General features: G+C 41.4%; 1 protein-coding gene across 2 annotated transcripts in view; it reads left to right on the forward strand.

The window, feature by feature from the left end:
- The window catches only part of NOL4 (nucleolar protein 4), a 198917-nt gene that overhangs the window by 25401 nt on the left and 151109 nt on the right, over positions 1-22407 (forward strand). For both annotated transcript variants that reach the window (XM_075416225.1, XM_075416226.1), the window contains exons 2-3: positions 10130-10279; positions 22258-22369. In XM_075416225.1, coding sequence (XP_075272340.1) covers positions 10130-10279; positions 22258-22369 — 262 coding nt within the window. The remainder of the gene's footprint in view (positions 1-10129; positions 10280-22257; positions 22370-22407) is intronic.

Below are 22407 nucleotides of genomic sequence, written 5' to 3' on the forward strand. Positions count from 1 at the left end.
GCGAGGTTGCTGAACCAGTGCCTGGCTTGTGTCAGTACCAAGGTTTTGTACGGGTGATGCGAAGCTGCTAATGTTTTCTCATCTGTCCCTACCATGAGCTGCCTGTACAGGACCAGTGCAGCTTAAAATCTGATCCCCAGTGTCCTTACTGATGTTGCTAATGAGGTTACCAATTAATGGCGCCTAATGGTCTGTTGTAGCAGTGGTTTTGGTGATGGAGACAGCTGTCCTCTGGGAACTGTGCGGAGACCATGAGCTCATTTTGCAACCAAACAGCTGTTGCAGAAACGTCGATGGAGGAGATTAGGTCACACACTTCATCTCCCTGCCACCCCAGGGCTATTCCACGCAGGATGCAGCATGCGGAAGGTGGAAGCAACTTCAAGGGACAAAAGCCCTTGCTGGAGTTGGACACAGAGATCGAGGCACAAAGACACTGTATCCCATTAGCAGCCTTCTGATCCGTTCTGTTCCCCTGACTTTTTGAAGTATTTTAGCAATTAAATAGGATTTCAAAGCAATTTATAATTTTTTTATAAGTTTTGTCACTGAGCTGTGTTGATCTGTGACGTGGTATCCTCTTGGCACCTGACTGCAGTATGTAACTCTTGGCACTTGCATATCATGTTGTTTATTAAAAAAGCTCCCTCTGCAAACACCCTTACATCAGAGGCTTAAGAGTATTTGGAATGTAATTTGAAAATATACGTTTAATCTTGCAGGCAGCACTTTGGGGTAATGAGTTCTCATTGTTTAAACTTCACTTTAGTGTTAGGTTACTTGTGGCGTACAGTAGTTGCATTTCATCAGTCTGAAAAGAGGTGGCATTATAGATCTACGTTGCATTCCCCTAGTGCTCGAATACCTGTAAAGTATAGTGCACTTCAAAATATAATTGTGTAGTTGTTCATTTTTGGAACATGACAGGAATGTTAAGAGTTAACATTTAGTTTGTAGCTTGCCAGTTTCTTTTTGCTGGAATGATGACAATACTAGGTATTATAATTTAGAAAAAATCTCAAAACATCCCAAACAGGTCCACTCTAGAATTCACACCCATTCATTTTAAAATCCCCTACAGTCAAAAATATTTGAAGATAATTAGTTGTTTTATCCTGGTAACCTTATTTGGGAAAGACAAGTCTTTTCATGCTCATCCAAGTACTATACAGATACAAAGAACTGCCTATTTTGAGATAAAAGTAAAACAAAGTTTTGTATTCATTGTCTTCACTAGTAGCTTTTAGAAACAAAGTTTCATGGAAATTAGTGTACAGTGTGCTGAGCTGTCAGAGTGGGGAGCTGAAGTCCCTTCCCTTCAAAACCCTCAGCAGCAGTAGCTGGCCCTGCCAGATTACCTGTGAGATTGAAAAGGCAGTTCCCCCGCTAGGCATGTAGTTTGGCATTGCAGCCTTCTCTGGAAAAGTCTTGGAGGAACTCTTTACAGCTTGGCAGATACAATTATCATATAAAATGTGTGAAGAGTAGAAAGACATGAAAAAGTGTTTAAAGGGACTATCATTTCTCTATTTGTACACTTAGTGGTCACTTGTGCTTTATTCAGTTGTTATTCTTCTATTTTTTGGCTTAGCCTGATGGTGTATTTACAATTTTTTGAACAACTGAAAAAATCTGTACACAGAAAGATTACCACCAGCCTCAGAATTGCTTCTTCGAACTTTTTTTGGTGTCTCGTAGTTGGGAGATGTCTTATTTTATAGCTATCTGAATACTTACCTCTATGTTCAATTTTACTTTCAGTAAAAGAATAACAAGTTACTTTAATGGGATGAATTTTCACACCTTTTCATCCTGTTTCATGGCAGAACTGAAATCTTGGTGTTTTTTTAAGCTTAAAAATTGCAATTCCTTAGAATTCACAATTACAGAAAATTTTGGTAGAGGTTCCTCGTACCTTGCTGAATCCTCTAATGAGTCATTGAGAAGGAATAAACGCATTAAAACTTTGGTCATGAATATGAGCTTAAAAACTTTAGTTAAATTTGGCTATGTTACACTCCTCCTCTGCTCTGTTATCCTTCATGTCCTAGCTAGGTTTTGTTAGTTCTCAGCTGCTTACCAAACAGGGAGTTTGAAGTGGGCAAGTGAAGTGTGCTGAGTATTTCCAGAACTGTAGTGAGTATGTTAAAAAAAAAAGACTACAAAGTTGCTCAATTATTTCTGATAGAAAGCTAGGCCACTAGAAAAGAGACAACATCCTTCAGAGAACAGGAAATAATACAATCTGGTTCTAAAAAGAAAAAATTGTAGTGCTTCTCTTTTATAATACAGACTTCTGAACAAACTATTCAGAAATGGCCTAAGATCACAAAATATTTTTAGATGATTTTTTAAAATTAAGAATTCTTTGGTAAATTATAGTGAAGTTCAAATTAATAAAAAAACAATGCAATTTGCCGAATTAATTTTTTTCTTCCAGTATCAGAAATTGACCAAAATTGTTCACCTTTGACGTGCAAAGTGCCATCTCCACGCAGGTCTTATATGTGCTCGTCTCTCTGTCTAGTGCTTGCTTTGGTTGAATTGAAATTGTCCCATATTTTTCACTGAATATGATGCATTTAATGCCTGGGTTAATTGTTCCTATGTTAGATATACCAACTCAACATAATTTTGTAGACAGAATACAGCATTAATTTTCTTTCTCTGACAAAAAAAAAACAACAAAGAAAAGCAAAAAAATGACCAGCTGTAACAAGACTGTGCATCTGGTGATGGAAGAATCATCTATCATTTTAGCAGGCTAAGCAGGCAGGGATTTGCTGGAGAGGAAGGCACGTAGAGGGAGTGAAGTGGCAGATAGGTTTCCATGTCCGAGTAGGTGTTTGTTCATCTTCTTTCTGTTCTCCCCAGTCGCATCAGTGCAATGTGTGTCCCTGAGCTGGACACTTAAGTTTCTTCCTTATTGTTATTGTAATATTCATCCCAATGTGTGTGTGTGAAAAATCCCATTTCGTTGTCTTACTAGGGAAGCCATGGCTGCATCTGCACTGGCATTTTAGTTTGGAAAAGGAGATATGCCCTTATAACAAAACTCGTGGCCACGCTCGCTGTGCTTCATTTCACATGCAGTGTTTTTTCAGTACATGAACCAGATTCCTTTCAGTGAAAGACAACCGGCGTTTCTTCTAGGTGTGCACCTACTGGGCTGCAACCAGAAGTGGGTGTCCACCAGTGCAGGGGACCAGGTCAGAGCTAGCCTGAAATACGCATGGTGTGGAATCAGCCCCTTGGTATCAACCGCTTTGCTCTGCAGATCTGCTGCCCCTGTGGTGCCCCGCTTGCTCCTGGAGATGCCGCTCGTGATGTTTGGTTAGCCTGCAGCAACAGACTTCCCAAATAGTAAAACGTGGCCTGCCTCATGACCTGTTTTTGTTCAGAATGGTTGGGTAAAGGTTTAGACACCTACAGAAAAAATAATCAGGTGTTAGCGCGCTGAGGGAAAAGAGTATTCAGACCTCAGTTAAGAATCAACTCTTACATATGAAGAGTAAGCTGCAGCCAGGGCTCTGCCTGTCCTGTATTCCTCACTGGGGTCTGCTCTGCCATGCCTATAGGGCTCTGAGTGCGTTAGATCTTGAGGTGGCTTTTTGAAGTTGCCTCGTGTGTCCATGTCCATGCTTATTTTCTGTCGGAGACACGAGAGTCAGTAGACACATTCCGTGCTTCATTTCAAAGCTCTTCCCCTGCACTAACGCTGATGATGGTAGATCTGCCTATCCATCCACACTTCTGAAGAAAGACGAAAAAGAAAAGTTTCTGCCCTGCTCCAATATGGAAAGAGCTTGAAATATTTGTCTCAGAGACCACTGGCTGCCTTATTATCCTGTGTGCACCAAAGGGGCCTCTGAAGATACCTTTGAAGGTACCTTGTCTATCGTGAAACAACATCTAGGCCCAATTTACTGCACTTCAAGGAAACAAAGGTGACAGGCCTTCCCTTTGAAGTTTGGCAAGTTGAATTTCACAACCCATTACCTCTAATTGCTAGAACTTAGTTTAATAGAGCTCGTGATTCACAGCAGATGATGGCTTCACTCAATAAGGACTCGGTAGGATAGTCCTATTGGGTGGGATCTTTTAGGCTTATATGGCACTCAACATTCGTCTCTTACTGTGTATGGACAGAGATCTGGCTTTGGTGCTTTTCATCTGGCCTGGTTCATGAGATGAAGGAGAAAGGGCCTTCTGCTCAGTGTTGATTTGGTCTCTCTTGCTGTTTACTGGGTCTCTTGGACTGCACTGTTAAGACAGTTGGAGGACTTTTTCTCACCTACAGCTTTCATAAGATCCCAAAACTTTGTGTCTGTTGTTTAGTCTTAGTCTCTCATCTCAAATGGCATATTAATTTGCCATTTTACTTCACTTTATTCTCTTTATTTTCATGATCTATTTCCACAATTAGTTTGACTTGTTGCTGCCATATCCTAGCTTATTGGTTTAGTCCTTGTAGGGTTTGTTGCTCTGAAGGTTCCAGAGGGAGGACTTGTCAGCTGGAAATGCTTCTGGTGTTTATCTGCCTTAATATAACTCTGATTTTTCCTGTCTCCATCTGCTGGTAAAAGATGAGATTTGCTGTTCAGACAGATCATATAATGAGTAACAGAAAGTATACATTTCAAATAATAGATATACCTTTCACTGCTATAGACACTTCCCATTAGGAACTGGATAGAAATGATCTATTTATTTATTTTTAGGCCACTTAATAACAGCTATCAAATACCAACAACTTTTGATCTGTTGTGGATTTATACTGCACTGACAGGAACGAGTTAGATATTCAAATGAATTTACTAATTACCTGGGAATTCAAATCAGTGTGCTGATGAAACTAGATTTGTTCATTTCTGTGGCAGTAAGACACATTCTAAAATGGTCATCCCTCTTTTTAAATGTTAGTATTTATACAGTTACTGAGCAAGCAGATAAAAGAAATAATGTATAATGGGATTTTCAATCTGAATATATGTTTTGACTTATTTCTGCAGACAGGTGTAGAAGGCTCATCTTATACATAGGCTACTGTTGGATCTACTGTTGGATCCTCCTAATGATTATGGTACAAAATTTTCCAGTGTTGAACCCAAAGGGAGGAAAAAACCTACATACAGTTACGTCAGGAGCTCATTACATATAAACTAGCAAGGCAGGGTTTACGTGCAAAACTTTTTGTGAGGATATAGTTCATTGAGAGCACAACGTTTCAGTCAGCAAAAGACTTTGCTTCCTGTCCAGGGGAAATGCATCTTCAAGATGGCAAAAGGCAATGCTAGTCAGCAGAGGTGCGGTGACACAAATGTGCTTTAGCGCGGCTGTCATCTGAACTGGTGTATATCAGAAAAATGGTACACATCATGTTTCTGCATTCAAAGCAGTCTTACAGTTGTATGTGATTTATGTTATGTAATGAAATATTTAAGTTGATTGCTATTTCCAGCTCCCACTAATGCTTTGTAGATGCTTCTGACTTTGATGCTTTTACAAACAGAGGTTTTTATAGGCCTGAATATTTTCTATGAAACCACCAACCAAGCCTCTACTTCTATTTTCTATTTCAGTCTATCGTGTTTATAGGGATATTTTTCAAATACTGTAGAGATGCTGATAGTTATATTAATTCACGAATCAAGAGGGTGTTTTATGAGACCTATTTCCCCCAAGAAATTTCAGCATGAGATGGTGCAGATATTCTCAAGCAAGGAATTGCAAGCACTTTTGTTTCAGTGGCTTTAATTTTAGAGGCTTGTGTTAAATTTTTTTCTCCTCTGCAAAGTATCTATAGAAATGACAGCCTTTCATTTAATAGATCTTTTTGCTATGTTGACTATCTGTTTGCTTCATTGGCAAACTTTTCTCCCTTGTTTACTTCCACTAGCCCTGTAGGTTCCACCTCAGTAAAAGAGATTGACTGTCTCCTCAAGCACCGTTGTTCAAAGGGATCCCTAGCACTTTCCGAGAGGTGCACAGCTCTCTGTAAAAGTCACTTCTGTCCAGGAATTTATTCTTTGTGTGGACATCTAAAAGCAAACAAACAAACGCCGTTAATCTCAGAGTGCAAATGGATTTTGTAGGGCTGAAAATTAACAGGAACATCTATCTATTTGTATCCTAAGAACAAAGGAAAATCACTGAATAAACATAAAAACAAGAATAAACAGGAAACCCTGCAATGGAAAGAGTAAAATTGCGTAACACGGATAGAGATTGAAACTATTCCAGCAGCTGTAAGCACAAGTTGTGTTTTGGCAGTGCCTGTCACGCTGTTGTCCGGAGAGGAATCTGAGACAGCTGGTTTAGAGTAAGGGCATACCTCTGTGCTTACTGGAACAAGGGGGATGAAACTCAGCCTAAAAGATTTAAGAGTCTAAGTCCCAGTTCTTGAAGAGAAACATTTGGTGAGGCTTCCATTCCTAAGTCTTTTTAGAAAGTGGGACTTGGACTCTTGCCATGACAAATGAAAGTCCTAAAAATAACTCACTGATTTATAAATATCCTCCTTGCTATTCCAGTGCTGTTAGTACCCAAGTGACTTTGAAAGTGGCATTTAAGCTTCTCAGTCATAGAGTTATCAAGAAGGAACTCAATTAATATCTAGTCTAACTAAGACAGGATTTACTCAAACTATCCCTGACAGATATTTGTCTGACTTGGTCTCAAAATCCTTCTGTGGCGGAGATGCCAACAGCCTCCTCAGGCAAACTATTACTGTACTTGACTATCCACATCAATAGTAAGTTTTTCCTCATGTCTAATGTGAATCTCCCGTGTTGTGGTTTAAGCCTATTTGGTGTCCTGTCCCTTGTGGACGTTTCATAGCCTTTCAGACATCTGAATAACATTATCACATATTCCCTCATTCGTCTCTTTGTAGCCTTAGCTGAGCCTAAAAAAATGTCCCCTTAGGCACCGTGAACATTTTTACCTAAAGCCAGCTTATAAAGTAGAGCTGCTTTGTTAATGCCTTTATCAAATAGCAATTTAAGGATAAAAGTGTAGTGTAATGGCATATGGCAGGAAAGCCCGATACAACTGTGTCCACTTCAGAGACTTTATGGTTTAAATGGAAATTTGGGGTTGTATCACTTGCCCAGATTTTTACTTGCTGGGATGTCCATATTGGGATATCAAAATTCTTAGGAAGTAGCTACCTTATTCTCATTCAAGTTACTCATCTGGTGTATTGCTTCTGCAGCTAAGGCTCACATCTCTGCACTGTGTTGCATGCTGCCAGATGGATGGAACAGCTTACTTGCAGCAACTCAGCAACTTCTGCAACACTGCAGGCTTTCTGAAGCAAGGTCTGCCTTTTTGCCTTACACAACACCAAGCAGAACGAAGCCTGACCTAGTCATGTCCAGGCCCACAAACAGTTACGATGAAGTTAAAAGTATACATGTTAAGGAATAGTACTGTCTTCCCCTGAAGCAGCTTCCACTCAGTGTGAACCACTTTTTTCCTGCCCTTATTGACTGACAAGATTTGGAAAGTTTGTATTCATTTTCTGCCACTTGGGTTATGTGGCATGACAGAAAGTTTGTACAGATGTTACTTCCTTGTATTTTTAGAAGTAGTAGCAGTGCTTACTGGTTTATTCAAGTGGATGGAGAAACGCAGCTTCAGGAGCGTACCCACATCATGCCTACCTACCTTTGGGTATCAGGTCCGGGGAGGGGGATAAGAGGACCATCAAAAAAGAGCATCGCACACTATGACCTCCAAAAGCAGCAGAGTGGGTTTCCTTGTTGAATTTCTGCTTGGAATGTATTTTTAATGTTTGGAAGTGTCAGCTCTGCTGAGGTGGCATCTCAGGTTTTAAATTAATATCGTTGTAATGCATTTCTCTTTAATTAAAAAAGAGAACTCCCCTGTAGGAAATTTCCTAAAACAAAACTCATTAGTAATAAACAGATTAAATGTTTATCAGTTAATCAACACTATAAACTTCTGAGTGTTCAGAGACTGGCATGAGATAACACTGTCGTCATAAGAAGAGTGAAATCATTAGGGATCCCACCGTGCCGTTTGGGTGGTGAGAAAATAATGATTGAAGATGAGCCCCCTTACAGAGCTCACATGTGAATTCCCCTAAAGATTAAAGCTGCAAAGATCTGGATTTTATGTTGGCCCCAACTCTAAAGCATTTTTTTGTAAATAGTGAGCAATAGTGTTAAGCAATACCAAGCAAATTCTTAATGATGCTGATACCAGAACCTGTCATGATGCCACAAAATTTTTGAGGTTAGCGAAAGTTTAGGGACTGTTCATGGAATGGGAGCCTCTCTGCCTTCTCAGAGCACCCGTTCCCAGCTGGTCTCTCTGAGACTTTAACCTGTGGTGGAGACTGCACTGCAAATTCCTCATCGTCCTCCACTGAATCCTCAACACCGTCACCTCATTTCCATCAGGACTATGGCAATCCTCTCATCATGCATGTGAGGGAGTTCTGCTCTGGTTCAGCTGTCTCGTGGGGATAAAGAGCACAACCTGCTGTGCAGATGGAAGGGACAATGTAGCTTTGGGCAGGGACCTCTTTGAAGAAGTGTGGGGAGAGGCAGGGGCATAATGGAGCGGGAGAGGACAAAGCTTGTATGGCTGGTAGCGTATCAACAGCTCCTAACCCAGTATAATCTGAAGTCATATGCATTTAGAAAGTTACGCTAGAGAGGCACTGACATTTTCTCTGTCACTGCTGGGAATGTGTCAGAGCTCCTCTTGTGTCACCCTGGGGGGTTCTTTGGAGCCTTTGGGATAATTTGGGTTCTTTCCATGAACTCTATGAAAAATAAAAGTAAGTGGGCTGAAATAAAAATAGGGGCAGTGAGAAAAATAAATCGTGTTTGTCCACATCCAGCAAACTTACTGGAATGGGCTAGTGAGAAGTTATGAGCAGGGGGATGGCGGCTGGGAGTTATGCGTAACTATTTCCTTTTTGTTTCTCATCTTTGGCCTTCATTTGGTCACTGCAGCAATAACTGCATATTTTGTCACAAAAGAGTCAATGTAAATCAATTTTGTTGGGTCATGAATTACAGCAGTAATGATATTATCAAACATGTAAAGTTTGGAATGCATTTATTGTTTAAAATACACGTTGAAGGTTAGGTGACACTGTTGCCTCTAGACGTCTAAATCAAATGCTCTGTTGGAGTACAAGGGAATTGGCCATTCTTATTTTATTCTTCATATACTTATGTTGTATTACAAAACATAGCCTGCTTGATAGATGCCTGTTCTGGAAAAACAGAAGTCCCAGTTTCTGCCCCTTCATTAAAACCGAGTCCATAGGCAGCTGATAAACAAGAACTCCTGTGGATGGTCCTATTTAAAAGGCAGGAACTGAACTGCACTGATTGATTTCAGAGGCATTGGAGACTGTCTCTCTTTCGAAGTCTTTAGCTACCATGGCACTATCACTTTTGATAATCAGATGGTAGGTGTCCACACTTTTCTGTCACTTGGTCCAGCTGGACCTCTCTGTGCAAAAATCACAAGTTTTAAAAATATCCCTTTCTTTTCCTCATATTGTAACATGCCTTCATGGAGTATATTTCCAAGCTTATTTTGCAGGGGTAAATTGTTTGTAACAACTTCCTTCGTATTCATAATTACGGTCAGCTCTTTCACCTGTGAATTAAAACCTTTTGTTAAATACCTTTATGAAATGCTAGGTACAGATTTACTGGGAGGGGAATGAGAGGATAAAAGAGCTGTTGCTTTCTTATTAACAGCTACATAATGCATTGCTGTGCCACATGTTTGGGACTGCCTCTGCCTTTTGAATCTTGTTTGTGCATTTGAAGAAAGAAGCACAGATACTTTTTGTTTTGCTTTTTTTAAATACTAGAGTGAAAGTATCACTTTCTATCAAGAGACCAAATGTCCTGGCTTGGGAAAATGGGCTGCTGGCAAGGGTCCATGCAATCTGTCTGATCATACAGCTTTTCTACAATACTGTTTCTGTCATTCACAGGGTGGGTGATCTTCAGATCTCAGTCGAAGGATCTTTAACTCCCTGCTGAAAAAGGAGAACGCGTCCCATGATTATCATCATTTATCTATTCATCTTGTCCTCCTTACTTTTTCTTTTCTCTTATTTTCTTTTCAGGATGGAGTAGGTGTAGATGAGAAGCTGTCTTTACGACGGGTAGCCGTGGTAGAAGATTTCTTTGACATTATCTATTCCATGCATGTTGAAACTGGGCCTAATGGAGAACAAATCAGAAAACATGCTGGACAAAAGAGAACGTATAAAGCAGTAAGTAAAGAAACCCAATCAACCAACTAAAAGTGAACGTCAGTCTCTAAAAGCATGAATTATTTGGGCTTAGGCATGTGGCATGCGATTTGTGTTTTTTCCAGCTGGATTAGTACTGCAGTCCTCACCCTCAAATTTATTTCAGAGATCTTTCAATACTGCATGAAAACATACAGTTTAAAAATAACATTTTCTCTGTGATAAGGACCAGATCCATTGACTTCAATAGAGATTTTCGCATTGGTACAAGCAGCGAATTTATTCTTTCTATAGTGGTTTGAGTATTTCTCAAATAACTCTATATTAATTGTTTGTTATTAAATGGATGAAGTCTTAAAGAAGGCTTGGAAAGTATTGCCACAACTTTGCTAAATGAGGTGCTGTACTTCAGCATGTAAATGAACTTGCCTTATAGTTTGTCACTGCAGACTAAGTATACTTAATGATTTAATGGTATGAAAACTTGTATATCCTAAATTCAAAATGCCAGAAAGCTACTAGGTACAATGAGGGAGGTGTTGAGAGGGAAGCTCTCACACCTGCATAAACTGGCTGAGTAGAGAGAAATTATTATTATTTCTAAGATTTTTAATTGCATGTTGTTGCTTGACTTAACCAGTTCAGCCACTGCCTTAAAATAGCTGTAAATAGCTTTTGTGGTTAGTAGCACAGGTATAACACTTTCTTTTCTTTTGAAGAGCTAATGAAACATTTACTGCACTTTCCCAAGGTGCTTAAAATGTGTGTGCTTGCCTGGGTTTGGATGGCCAAACTTCCATGTGCAGGGCTGTGACATTGCTGGGCTCGCTCAGTGGTTGATCCTGATCCACGTACCCAGCTGTTTCCAGCTGCTGGAGCACCGGAGGCTCCACCAGGGCGGCAGGGCAGGGGCTCCCAGCCAGGGCTCATCCCACTACCCTGACCAGGGTACGGGGCGTCCAGGGCACCTCTCACAGAATCACACAGAATCACAGAATGGTAGGGGTTGGAAGGGACCTCTGTGTGTCATCTAGTCCAACCCTCCTGCCGAAGCAGGGTCACCTACAGCAGGCTGCAGAGGACCTTGTCCAGGCAGGTCTTGAATATCTCCAGAGAAGGAGACTCCACAACCTCCCTGGGCAGCCTTTTCCAGTGCTCCGTCACCCTCAGAGGGAAGAAGTTCTTCCTCATGTTCAGACGGAGCTCTCCCCATGGCCTTGGCGAGACAGGGCCATCAGGGGTTGCACACAGGGCCCTGGGGTGACCTATCACCCTGAACACAGTGTGCTTCACGTTAAAAACAACCCACAGTGATGTCAGCCATTTTTCATCAGAGGTCACCAAAAGGTGTGGGATCTCCAGGTTTCTGATACCCACGTCTTCAATTTTAGCTCTAAGAAATAGCTATTTTTCCATTACTGTTTTTTTCAGGTATATAAAAAACTTTACTATGTATCTGGGAATCCCTGCACAGATATTTTATTTATAGGCTATTTCAGATGGTTTGTGGTGGGATAGGCTCTTGACAAGATTTCTTATAATTTGTTCCCGGCAGTATTGACCTTAAGATAGATGTATGAAGGAAGACACCAGTCATCTGGGTGTGATTTGGAAGGCTTAGAGTGGTATTTCAGGGTGAGCAAACACAGACTGTCTAAATTTATTTTAATCTGTCACCTTGGCCATTTTGATACTTGGTCTTCTCTTTTAGAAAGCATTAGAAAAGTAATATTTTCATTGACCTTTCTCTTTCTATTTTGTTTTACTTCAGTAAGCTGTTCAAAGTTATAGGTCACAAACTTTGTAGAATAATATACAGGTATAAGGAATGCTGCCAGCTAGAAGTACAATGCTTCAAGTCATCATCCTTCAAATACTTGCCAAGTATAATATTTACTTCTGTAAGGATCCTGTGATTCCAGGTCAGATAAGAAATTTGTTTATTGTGAACAGCATGAAAGACAACTAGTGTATGTTCTGTGAGGAGACCCGGTTGTGCAGATTCAGTAGCCTACACAGTAGTTTCGTTTGATGTTAACTTGTCCTGTAATGAGACCTGAGCTTATTACGTCATTACAAGGAGAGGATAAAGATACCCAAATGTAAGTTTGTGTCATTATGTGAGTCTGCATTATTTCTGCCTTCATTTCATTTATTAAGGGCATTGAGTCATGTTTGCAAAGGACAGGACTCGTGTATATAATTTTTAAAGATTTCCGTAAATTAAAAAAAGGAAACAAACTAATCATCTCATAACAAAGTAATATCAACTCTTGCTCTCTATCCCAGCATGAGAATTATGTTAAATAAACAGGCCTCAAACTCTACCAGGCTAACAGGGAAATGCAAGCTCCTTTACTGGAACTGTCCCTGAAAGTGCGTTCACTAAAGATGATGAACTGTAGTGTCGATCTGTTCCAGCAAGCCACGCGGTATCTCCTCCTGTGATGATGCGGGAGGGAAGAGGTAGTGTCTCGGGTAACTGTCTCACACAACATTATACCTCAGAGCATTGTAAATCAAACTGAAGTTCTTTGGCGGGATTTAATTTCATTAATTGGGAACGAGATTAATTTAGTCTTGTTTCTTTATTGACGTGTCAGAAGTGAATCATCCTTGAGATCTGTGAATGTATTTATCATGCATAAGTATTCACCAAATAGTTGGAGTGAATAGTTTTTACAGGAAGGATGGTTCACAAACTGTATGCTGTTTGTTATTCATAATTCCTGGCATGTGATGCTCACCCTGCTTCTGCTCTCTGACTGGATAACTGAAACATTTTAACAGAAAAATGGTGGGGAGAAGGCCAGCACATTTTTGGTACAAAATTGCTAAACTTCTGAAGTGCATAAATATTGTGATGGATGTTTGGTACCTGAGTATTACTAAAAAATGAATGGCACAGCCCCGAGAATTGCAACATACTGATTTCAAGTTATTAATTTGATTATATATGCGTGAGTCTCTATTTTCAGTAGAGAACCTGCTCCACTCAAAATTTTGAATAGCAGTCAAGCATGATTAGAAGGGTAGTGAAATTGTCAAAGGGGACTCAATTAACTACTGTTTGCATTTATATGGAGTAACAAACTGGGAACAGGTAGGGTCTTTTTAATTTTTTGTAGAGTCACTCCAGATGCTGGAGTGCTAAAATACATCAGTATGTCTCCCTGAAAGCATGTTCAGAACAGTTTAGAAACTCAGTGAATCTGTAATCTGCACTGGCTTGTTTATGCTAACTGTATGGAAATGAATGGCATTTTTACAACTGATTTCTGCGGGACTTCCTGCAGCGGTGCTGCACAGGAAGATAAATAGGATGTGGTGCTTGGTACCTCTAAAAGAGCAGCATATTGGAAGGGAGCCTCTATATTTTAACTGGTGCAGCAACATACCAAACTCAAACTTTATGATTTCTTGGCACAAACTCTATAGATTAAGTAACAAAGCATCTGTTCTTCAATATTTAAGTTTAGCATAAGGTCCCATTCTCTTCTTTTCTGCACACTAACAAATGAGAAGGGAATTGTACAAACTCTGTGTAGATGATGTGGGAGAGTAACCTTGAAAATATGCAAAAAAGAGTGAGCTTCTCATTTAACTGTCAGGTTTTGTGCTCATTTCAAGTGCCTGACGTGTATACAGTATAAGATTGATGGGCTGTGTTCCTTGCCAGCATAACTGTAGGTAGATCTACACCAACAAAAAAAGACCTGGCTTATATATATATAAAATGAAATCAAGAACTTTAAATCATACTCACAGTATGCCAGACTGAAGCAGTACTTAATACAACGTTTATAATTTCAGCTCGTTCCCCAGTTCCCAGGGAAGTTTACAAACAGGGATAACATCGAGGGCCTTGGTCTGGGAGATAATTCCCTCACAAAAGCAGGATGTGCGACACACAGCCCGGCTGCTCAGCAGGGGCACAGGTGACTGGGAAGGTGCGAAAGGCTGAAAGAGCGTGTTCCTTGGTGCCAAGGAAAGCAGCGGTGCCCGAGCAGGTCTGTGCATGTCCTGCATTCCCCCGCATCCCCTGCTGGGCTCCACAGGAGGTGAGGTGAAATGTGCCGATGCAAGGAGTTGCTTAAGCGATCGGGAGAAAGTACCGAGGATCCACGTAGGGGTGACACTGCTAGCACTCACTGCTGCAGCTCGGTGTGCTAGAGGGACTGCGCTGCTTTGGGATGGTACTTTCCACTGTCTGTCCCAAAGGACTTGTTTTTGTATAGGCATCCCACCCTGAAAGGAGCACGGCGATGTCAAAGTGGAGATGGGAACGGGTAGGAGAGAGCTGTTCAGGAGAAGAATCCATCTGGTGTATTCGGAAGGGCATTCAACAAGTGCATAGCTGGCTTTCTGTGCTTTTGCAGAGCTGCATTTCTTGATTTAAACTGTTCAGCTGTGTCTAGAATTTAAATTCAAGTGCTGAGGGGTATATTGGAGGTGGGAGTAACTGGGAAAAGTTGCAGCATAATGCAACAGGCTCAAGCTGTTAGGACAACTCTTTGTGATTCAGCACAAACCAGGAAAAAAAAGTAGCCTTATTACATTTTTCAAGAAACTCAGATGGTCTGTGATGAGACTGAAGATGGAAGACATCTCTGTCTCCTCTGAGGCCCAGCTATGGGTACAGGTAGGCCAGATTTAGTGATCAATGTATCACTGATACATTTCAGAACGGATTTTATTTTCCTTTAATGCTCTTTAAAAAGTTGTTATATTTTCAATTGTTTAAACAATAGACTATGAAGAGTAAGTGCCTCACTTTTGCATGTTACATCTGGACAAAGTTGCCTGTAACTAAGAGAATCATCTATCTGAGAACTGTTTGTGTAAGACTTGTAGCCATCTTAAACACCTTTAAATTCTATGTGCATGTTCTACTTGAATATTTTTACATGTGAAGGATGATCTGATATCTGCCTGTTGAGCCTGCATAGCCGCCATGCAAAGCCTTGAAATGTTACAGCGGTGAACTTGAGTTGTGAGTGAGGGCTGCGGTATCTGAGCAGGAGAAATTGGTCAGTTACTAAAATTCCTGACTCATGAATGAAAAAAGAGCACTGGGCTGATGAGCTGGAAGAGAAGCAGGCTTGTAAAACGTGGGGGAGATATTGATGTGCCAAGGGAAACTAGCTTGAGGCAAGACTCAAGATGGGTAGTACATAAATACATGATATCTGAGGCATAACAGGAATCTGTGAGCCATGGGGCAGTATCTGGGGTCCTGTGCTTCATCCACATGTTGCACTAATAAATGTTTCTTGGTTTGGGATCAGGCTATTGAATTGCCTCCCTCTTTCCTGTCACCTTAAGAGACTCTTTCCTCAGACTGTGGAACGTGGCGTGGTGTTTTTCCCCTCCCAAAACAAGAATATGCTTGCCAGTCCCCTCTGAGCACCACAGGGAATGTATTTTCCTCGGGGAAGAATTTTTTTGACAGGACACACCGTGCAATAACATCGTCTCCTTGCAGTATAACTTCTCTGATCGAACAGGGGTAAAGCAGGTTTGTGGCCTGGCTGGTTGCCATTCAGGGCAGACCTCGGTCCTTGGAGAAGCAGAAGAATACAAGTTCTGCGTAGGGCCTTAATGTGCTTAAATCCAGGCATCCACGGTGTTCCTGTGTGCACGGCGCAACAGCCAAGCCCCGTGTGCTTTTACTCTGGGGACTTGTTCTTGCTTTCCTGCGAAGGGCGAGCATCGAGTGTCCTGGCACTGGTCCCGCTGGCAGGTGCTCCCCATCGCTTCCCTTGCCGGAAGCTGCTTCTGCTACATGGGAGGGGAGGCGAGGGAGGGGAGCCGTGAAGTGCAAGTTTAGCACAGAGGGAACAGCATTTTCCCCAGTATAGCAGGGTAGCGAGCTCTTGATAAAACTCCTGGCAGTAATATATCTGCTTTCCTATGTCAGCCTTCTATTCTGACCTCTTGCTGAGGAAAGGAGCGGACTTTCCCTGGCTGGTTTGCCCTCCTGTCATCAAGAAACCAATTTCTGCCACCTGGCTAGATGGCTGTGGGCCCAGGACAGATTACATCTTCACTCTCTCCCTGTTTCTCTCTCTCTCCCCTTGGAAGTCTTCTTTGGATCATCTTCCCCCAACCTTACCTCCTTAATTTAAAAAATGTATGCACACAACAAAAAAATATCTCTATTCTGACACATCGTATCTTCCAGACTACACATACATTCTCCATGTTAATGCTTTAGGGGTTAATAGGTTCACTTGCAAAATTTCACTCCCTCTCCTCACACTTGTCTTTCCTGCTCTGCCATATGTGTCCTAAAATCTGCCTTTCAGTTTAGAGCTTGTTAATTTTCCAGATAAAAATGTAGCTCTGAAAGCTACATCATCACAACAGCCTGCACTTAAATCATCTGAATGCTGGAGAACATAAAGGAGACTTTGCCTGTTTTCTCTGCCTGCCGTGATGCAATAAGAATGCAATACGCTTCTCATAGACAATTAGGGCACGCATCACTTAGCTCCAGTGTAAATCAGGTTGCATGCTCAGCTACTGGATTCCTTGCCTTGTAACAGTTGTGCTCTTCATGGGATCCAGTAAACAGCATGTAGGTTAAGTATACATCTAGAAGGCCTTTGTTGTTGGGTAGTTTTGGATGTGTTGATATATGTCAAATTCTATTATATCGTAGACTTTTTGTGAAAGGTGAAATAAAATCATAAAAGTTTTGACTCTGTAGCCACTGAAGTCAACTCTGTTTTTATTTTTCTCTGAGTTCAGAGTTTACATGAGATATGTGTAGGTGCACGTGGACTGTATTGTTAGGAAATGTTCTGCTTCTTATCCTGTGACTTCTGGGGCTGAAACAAGCTCTGTATGATTTTGGTACTCTTTGCTTAGTGGTCCAGATGTCTGGTTTCTTCTTCATAAAATTTTTTTCCCTTTACAACGTAAAAAGCATTCAGGTGTAAGAGCTATACCTAGTACACAATACCTAAACACCAATCTGCTAGAATCTAGTTGTTTTGCGATTGTCCATGATACATCCAGATACAAGGTAACACATTCCTACAAGCAACAGAAGATACACTAATGAAGAAATATATGAAGATACACTAATGGAAGAAATTCTTCACCGTGAGGGTGGTGAGGCACTGGGACAGGTTGCCCAAAGAAGCTGTGGATGCCCTCTTCCTGGCAGTGTTCAAGGCCAGATTGGATGGAGCTTTGAGCACCCTGCTCTAGTGGAAGGTGTCCCTGCCCATGGCAGGGGGGTTGGAACTAGATGATCTTTAAGGTCCCTTCCAACCCAAACCATTCCATGATTCTATGATTAGATTAATGTGCAATAAAACCACTAGTAAGAATAAGGAATCACATAAGGATACTTCTGAAGCATCATGTTTGAAACAAAGTAAACTTACAAAATTTTTAAGGCAATCCAAGTAATTTTGTCAATATGGTAAATCAGCAGTGATTGTTCTTTGATTGGTATAAGCATGTGCATGAGCAGTTTCTTGTAAGTCATGCCAAATTATACCAATCTGCATTGTCAGTGTGCGGATGTAAATAATGCAGTATTCCCCACTTCACTTTTCTGGCTTTATTTTTTCTTAAAATGTAGAAGTTTGTGGGTTTGGTTTTTTTGTGTGGAATTACAATAAAACAATATTCTTTTATTGCAGTACATCACTGAATGAGATGGTCTGGCTATATTTTTTGTTAGCTCACAGCCTTGAGAAGAGAGTTAGGAGCAAGGCTGCTGAAGGCAGTGAGAATATACAGCGTCAGTGAGGACTGAGTCATTATTGCTTTCTTTCGGATAGAACAGAGCACAGAAACAAATTTTCCTGATGAGGTCAGACCATTGCTTAAGGTTATTTCTGTATAGTCACTTAGAAAGTGTCATAGGCCTCCAGGTTGTGCTCTGCAATACTCACATGCAAGCGAGCTCCATGTACTACATCAGCCCAGCCCTGCACGCAAGCTGGTAAGCTCTGCTGAGCAGTGAAATGTAGGATATTGTGTTCAACCTTGTGCTAATTTGGTTAGCGAGCTTCCCAGCTACAGTTGATGCTAAGCCAGCGCGTTTAGAGTGTGGCCAGAGTGAGCAAGTGGCTACTTGCATCTTACAAAGTCAATGTGTCCCTCTTTAATGAGAAAGGCAAACAGGAGCCTGCACTGTTGGGGGCATGAGGTTTGGGGGGGTTTTTTTTGTAAGCTTTCTGGCACTGAAAATTAGAAAGAGCTTTTTGTGTATATTCAGGGAGCAAGAATAAGGAAAGCTGTGAGTCATGTCCTCTACATATCTCTTTTAACATGATACCTGTTGTCTTATGCCGATTTATACAGGCTGAAGTCTTGGACTGTAAGTGATTGAGTCAAATTACAAAGTAAACAGGGAAGGAAGTTGGTGGAAACTGGTGTTATTTGGGGAAGGACATCCTTAAAACTGTGTTGCAGTGGGAGGCTGGAGACACAAGCATCTGCTATGTGGACAAATTTAGGTATAAAACCCAGTTCACTTATAGTCAGTGGAGCATATCTCTCAAATCTGGGACCTAGCTCACTTGCTTTCCGTGGAGGATTTTCATCTTGTTTGATCAGAACTGGATTTTTGACAGAGATGCTTGATTAGAATAAATGGAGCATTCTTATCACATGCAGGCAACTAATGAATTGATGGATAAGCTCCACTAATTTCAATACAGTGCTGAATGTGTTAAAAGTTATGAGAGAGGTTGCTGCCTAAGTGCACTTACCAATTTTCTTACTGCTAAATTCTAGGTGAATTTAAGTTCTTTTTTGTAGATTCCATGAAACATAAGCATAACCAATGTTTTCGTATTTAGAAAGGTAAATAAGCATCTGTTCTGTGTTATAAAACCCAGGAAAAATAATCTGAAAATATTTTTTTTGGTAGGATCTCCCATTCAAAAGTGACTTCATTTAGTGCCTTAATTTTCAGATAAATTGTTTCAGGCCCAGAGAAAATCTCTGCCAATTTTCATGACAGAACAAATTTTGCTTTTATACTAATCCCCTTCCCCCCCAAATAAGATTTCTGTTATATAAGAGAACAACAACAATAAAAAGCCTAAACAACAATACCATAAACAGGATGATATAATTTGTGTTGTTATTTTACAATGCATCATTTCCTGTGTATTTCCATGACTCATGTCACATCAACAAACACGAACTTAAACTCCACCTATTTTCCAGAAAACTGTCACTGATAAATTTGGTCCATGGAGTTTTAGGAAACGTAAATTTCTACACAGGGTAGGTGGGTGACAAGCCAAGGAGAAGAGCCTAAGAGATTTATAAGAGGGCATTCCTCCTCCTCTTAGCATCCTTGTGAGGAGCACGAGTGATTTGCACAGTATTTAATCCTATTTACATCCAGCTAAATAAAGGTATCTTGTCCTTTCTTTATCCACGCTTTCATACACCCCACCTCCATCTTTCTGCACTTCCTACAGAGACGTGCAGTAACGCTTGATAGGAAATCAAATCCTGCTGTAGGTTTTACAATAAGGGAATACAAGCAGATATCAGCTGACTCTTCTTTTAGTCTCTCTTGCTGGGACTTTGTCCAGCCTTGGGGATTATCTCCACTGCAACCACCTTGGTTGGGAAAAGAAGGGTGAGAGATCCCTTGCAGTGCTTGCACTGTTCAGTGTATGTGCATAAACTTGTATAATGAATCACAGAAAAGCCATGGCTTCGCCTGGTAATGTCTTGACGACATCCAAGTATGGAGATTCTTCCACTTGTCCAGTAAATCTGCTCCAGTGCTCTGGCCTCCTAGAGGAGATTTTCCTGATGTCTGGTTTGAACATCCCAACCTGCAGTTGGTGGCTGTTGTCCCTGGTTGCACCCTCTGAAGAGTTTCTCTCCACGGTTTTTGTAACTCCCCTTCAGGCAGTGCCAGGCTGCAGTTAGATCTCTCCCTGACTTGTAACCTACTCTTCGTCACATGAAACAAATCCAGGTCCCTTAACCGCTCCTTCAAGTCACCTGCTTTAGGCTCCAGCTGCCATGGTGGTCTGCCACAAGCCTTCTCCTGCTTCTTGGCACCCTGCTTGAACTGTGGAGGGGAAAGTCAGGCACATTATTCCAGCTGCTGTCTTACCAGCACTGGGTAGAGAGGGATAATAACTCTTCTTGGTCTGCTGGACCTACACTTAATGTAGCCAGTATGAGATTTGCTTTATCTGTTGATCAGATGTCAGCAGTATGCTGTTGGCTCATTTTCAGCTTGGCACCAACAGTCACCTCCAGGTCCTTTTCAGCAAGGCAAAAATGTCTATAAAGATAGTAGCATCCTTGGCGAAGGCAGGGGAAATGCAGTCTTTAAAAATAGCAATAACTGCTCCCTGCTCTCTCCTTTCAAAAAAGAAAACAAATCCCACTGACACTTCCTGGTGAATATGTGGCTGGGAAGAATGATAATGTTGAAAGAAGGAAACCACCATAATCTGTTGTTTCAAGGTATCTCCAGGTAAAGCAGAGTCTCTAAAATCAAGCGACTCCTAAATTCTGTAGCTGGTAGTAAAAATAACATATTTACCCTACAGTATTAAATCACAAGCTTTCCAAGAGTATTTTCACAAAACATTCGAATGCAAAGTTAAAATAGCAAGGAGACTGTCATCGCTGTTAATGCGCTGAGTCCTGTATCTGTCTATGTATTGTTACAATAAAAATAAATAGAGCATATAAGCCAAACACTTTCTTTTTGTGTAGAGTTAGAATGTACCCTCAGCAAGTTTGCTGATGACACAAAACTGGGAGGAATGGCGGATGCACTGGAAGGCTGTCCTGCCATTCGGCAAGACGTGGACAGGCTGGAGAGTTGGGTGCAGAAGAACCTGATGAGGTTCAACAAGGGCAAGTGTGGGGTCCTGCACCTGGGGAGGAACAACCCCATGTACCAGTACAGGCTTGGGCATGGCCTACTGGAGAGCAGCTGTATGGAAAGGGACCTGGGAGTGCTGGTGGATGACAGGTTGACCATGAGCTAGCAGTGTGCCCTGGCTGCCAAGAAGGCCAATGGGATCCTGGGGTGCATTAGGAAGAGTGTGGCCAGCAGGTCAAGGGAGGTGCTCCTCCCCCTCTACTCTACCCTAGTGAGGCCTCATCTGGAGTACTGTGTCCAGTTCTGGGATCCCCAGTTCAAGAAAGATGAGGAGCTACTGGAGAGAGTCCAGGGGAGGGCTACGAGGATGGTGAGGGGACTGGAGCATCTGTTCTATGAGGAAAGGCTGAGAGAGCTGGTCTTGTTTAGCCTGAAGAAGAGAAGGCTGAGAGGGGACCTTATAAATGCTTATAAATATCTGAAGGGTGGGTGTCAGGAGGATGGGGCCAGACTCTTTTCAGTGGTGCCCAGCAACAGGACAAGGGGCAATGGGCACAAACTGAAGCATAGGAAGTTCCATCTGAACATGAGGAAGAATTTCACTCTGAGGGTGACGGAGCACTGGAACAGGCTGCCCAGGGAGGTTGTGGAGTCTCCTTCTCTGGAGATATTCAAGACCCACCTGGATGTGGTCCTGTGCAGCCTGCTGTAGGTGACCCTGCTTTGGCTGGGGGTTTGGACTAGGTGATCCCCAGAGGTCCCTTCCAACCCTGACCATTCTATGATTCTGTGATTCTGTGTATTGGTTATAAGAAAAAGGTCGCTTTTCAATGTTTTCTAAAAACATCCCTCAGTGGGATGCCTGTTATGTATGGATCTTATTGCTGAAAGGAAATTTGAAAAACCTGTAAACAAAAAAACAAAACCCCTTTTGAGGTAAGTGAAGTTTTGTTTAGTATCTACTGTTATTAGCCATTAGATGATAAGCAGGCAGATTGGATAGGTATTTCTTGAAATCCTACGTAGTATGGAGAACATGCTTTCATTGTGCTTCCTGGCATTACAAGATAATATGCCTTATTTGGGAATACAGTGATCAGTTCTGTTAAATCATGTTCAATCAGCTTATATAATAATACCTATATTTTGTTATTCATTTCAGATTTCAGAGACCTATGCCTTCCTACCGAGAGAAGCGGTGACACGATTTCTAATGAGCTGCTCAGAGTGCCAGAAAAGAATGCATTTAAACCCAGATGGAGCGGATCATAAAGGTAGTTTTACTGTCAGATAGTGGGGTGTAAAGTCATTT

The sequence above is a fragment of the Opisthocomus hoazin genome, chromosome 3, assembly GCF_030867145.1.
Source record: "Opisthocomus hoazin isolate bOpiHoa1 chromosome 3, bOpiHoa1.hap1, whole genome shotgun sequence".
Classification (NCBI taxonomy): domain Eukaryota; kingdom Metazoa; phylum Chordata; class Aves; order Opisthocomiformes; family Opisthocomidae; genus Opisthocomus; species Opisthocomus hoazin.